This window comes from Mustela nigripes, chromosome 2 (assembly GCF_022355385.1).
Source record: "Mustela nigripes isolate SB6536 chromosome 2, MUSNIG.SB6536, whole genome shotgun sequence".
Lineage (NCBI taxonomy): Eukaryota > Metazoa > Chordata > Mammalia > Carnivora > Mustelidae > Mustela > Mustela nigripes.
In genome coordinates, this window is record NC_081558.1 from 173,409,667 (window position 1) to 173,410,811 (window position 1,145).

Consider the following 1,145-nt stretch of genomic DNA (forward strand, 5'->3'; position numbering starts at 1 on the left):
GGGATTGATCCCCACATTAGGTAGGTGCGGGGTGGGGGGTGTCCCTGCTCGGTGGAAAGCCTGCTTCTCCCTCTCCCACCCTGCTTGCTTGGGTTTGCTCTCTTGCTGTATCTTTCTCTCTCTCTCTCTGTCAAATAAATCTATAAAATATTGAAAAATATTTATAATAATAAAATTTCTTGTGTGGTTTGAAAAATATGCACAAATTCTTTTATGAGAGTATTAGGTTCTTCCTCCAAATCATTGAAGACTAAAGTAATTATAACTGCAAAAATAATGACTATTACTCAACACATAGCAATAGTAGTCCACAGAATTTTGTCATTTTAATGAAAGAAGAATAGATATTAGTATGAGATCTAAACATTTCTCTTTAATATTTTTCTCAGTGAATCTGTGACTTTCTTATTTCTCAGGCTGTATATAATTGGATTTAAGAAAGGAATTATGACAGTATAGAATACAGAACCCATCATATCTTGATCATCTGCCTCTGCAGATCCAGGACGCACATACATGAAGAGAAGGGGGCCATAGTACAGAGAGACAGATAAAAGGTGGGCTCCACAGGTGGAGAAGGCTTTTCTTATACCTTGTAGAGACTTCTTCTTTAAGATTGTAAAGAGAACAAGTGTGTAAGACACAAGAACAGTCAAAATGGTAAATACTTGTATTGACCCAGAGAAAATAAATAGCATCAGATAATTAATAGAAGGATCAGTACACGAAATCTTAAGTAAGGGTATAATGTCACAGTAAAAGTGATGTACTATGATGGAATTGCAGAAAGTTAATCTAAATAAAAAAGAAGCATGAATTATGGCATGAAGAAGGCCACCTAAAAATGACAAAACTATCAGCTGGATGCACAGCATATTGGACATAATCACTGGATAAAGTAACGGTTTGCATATGGCCACATACCGATCATATGCCATTGTTGCCAGCAGAAAACATTCTGTGGTCGCACTGATTGCAAAGGAGAAAAATTGTATCATGCATTCAGAGAGAGAGATCATCTTGCTCTTGGCAAAGAAGTTGACTAGCATCTTGGGGGATACTGTGGATGATAACCAAGCATCCACAAATGCCAGACTCCCAAGAAATAAGTACATGGGGATGTGAAGGTGAGGGTCATTGCGGAT

At 37.5% G+C, this 1,145-nt stretch overlaps 1 protein-coding gene across 1 annotated transcript in view; it reads right to left on the minus strand.

Moving 5' to 3' along the window:
* Positions 1-359: 359 nt before the first annotated feature.
* LOC132010242 (olfactory receptor 5H2-like) overlaps positions 360-1,145 on the minus strand; it is a 6,527-nt gene continuing 5,741 nt past the window's right edge. The window contains exon 2 of the mRNA XM_059388162.1: positions 360-1,140. Within this exon, the coding sequence (XP_059244145.1) occupies positions 360-1,140 (781 nt within the window). The remainder of the gene's footprint in view (positions 1,141-1,145) is intronic.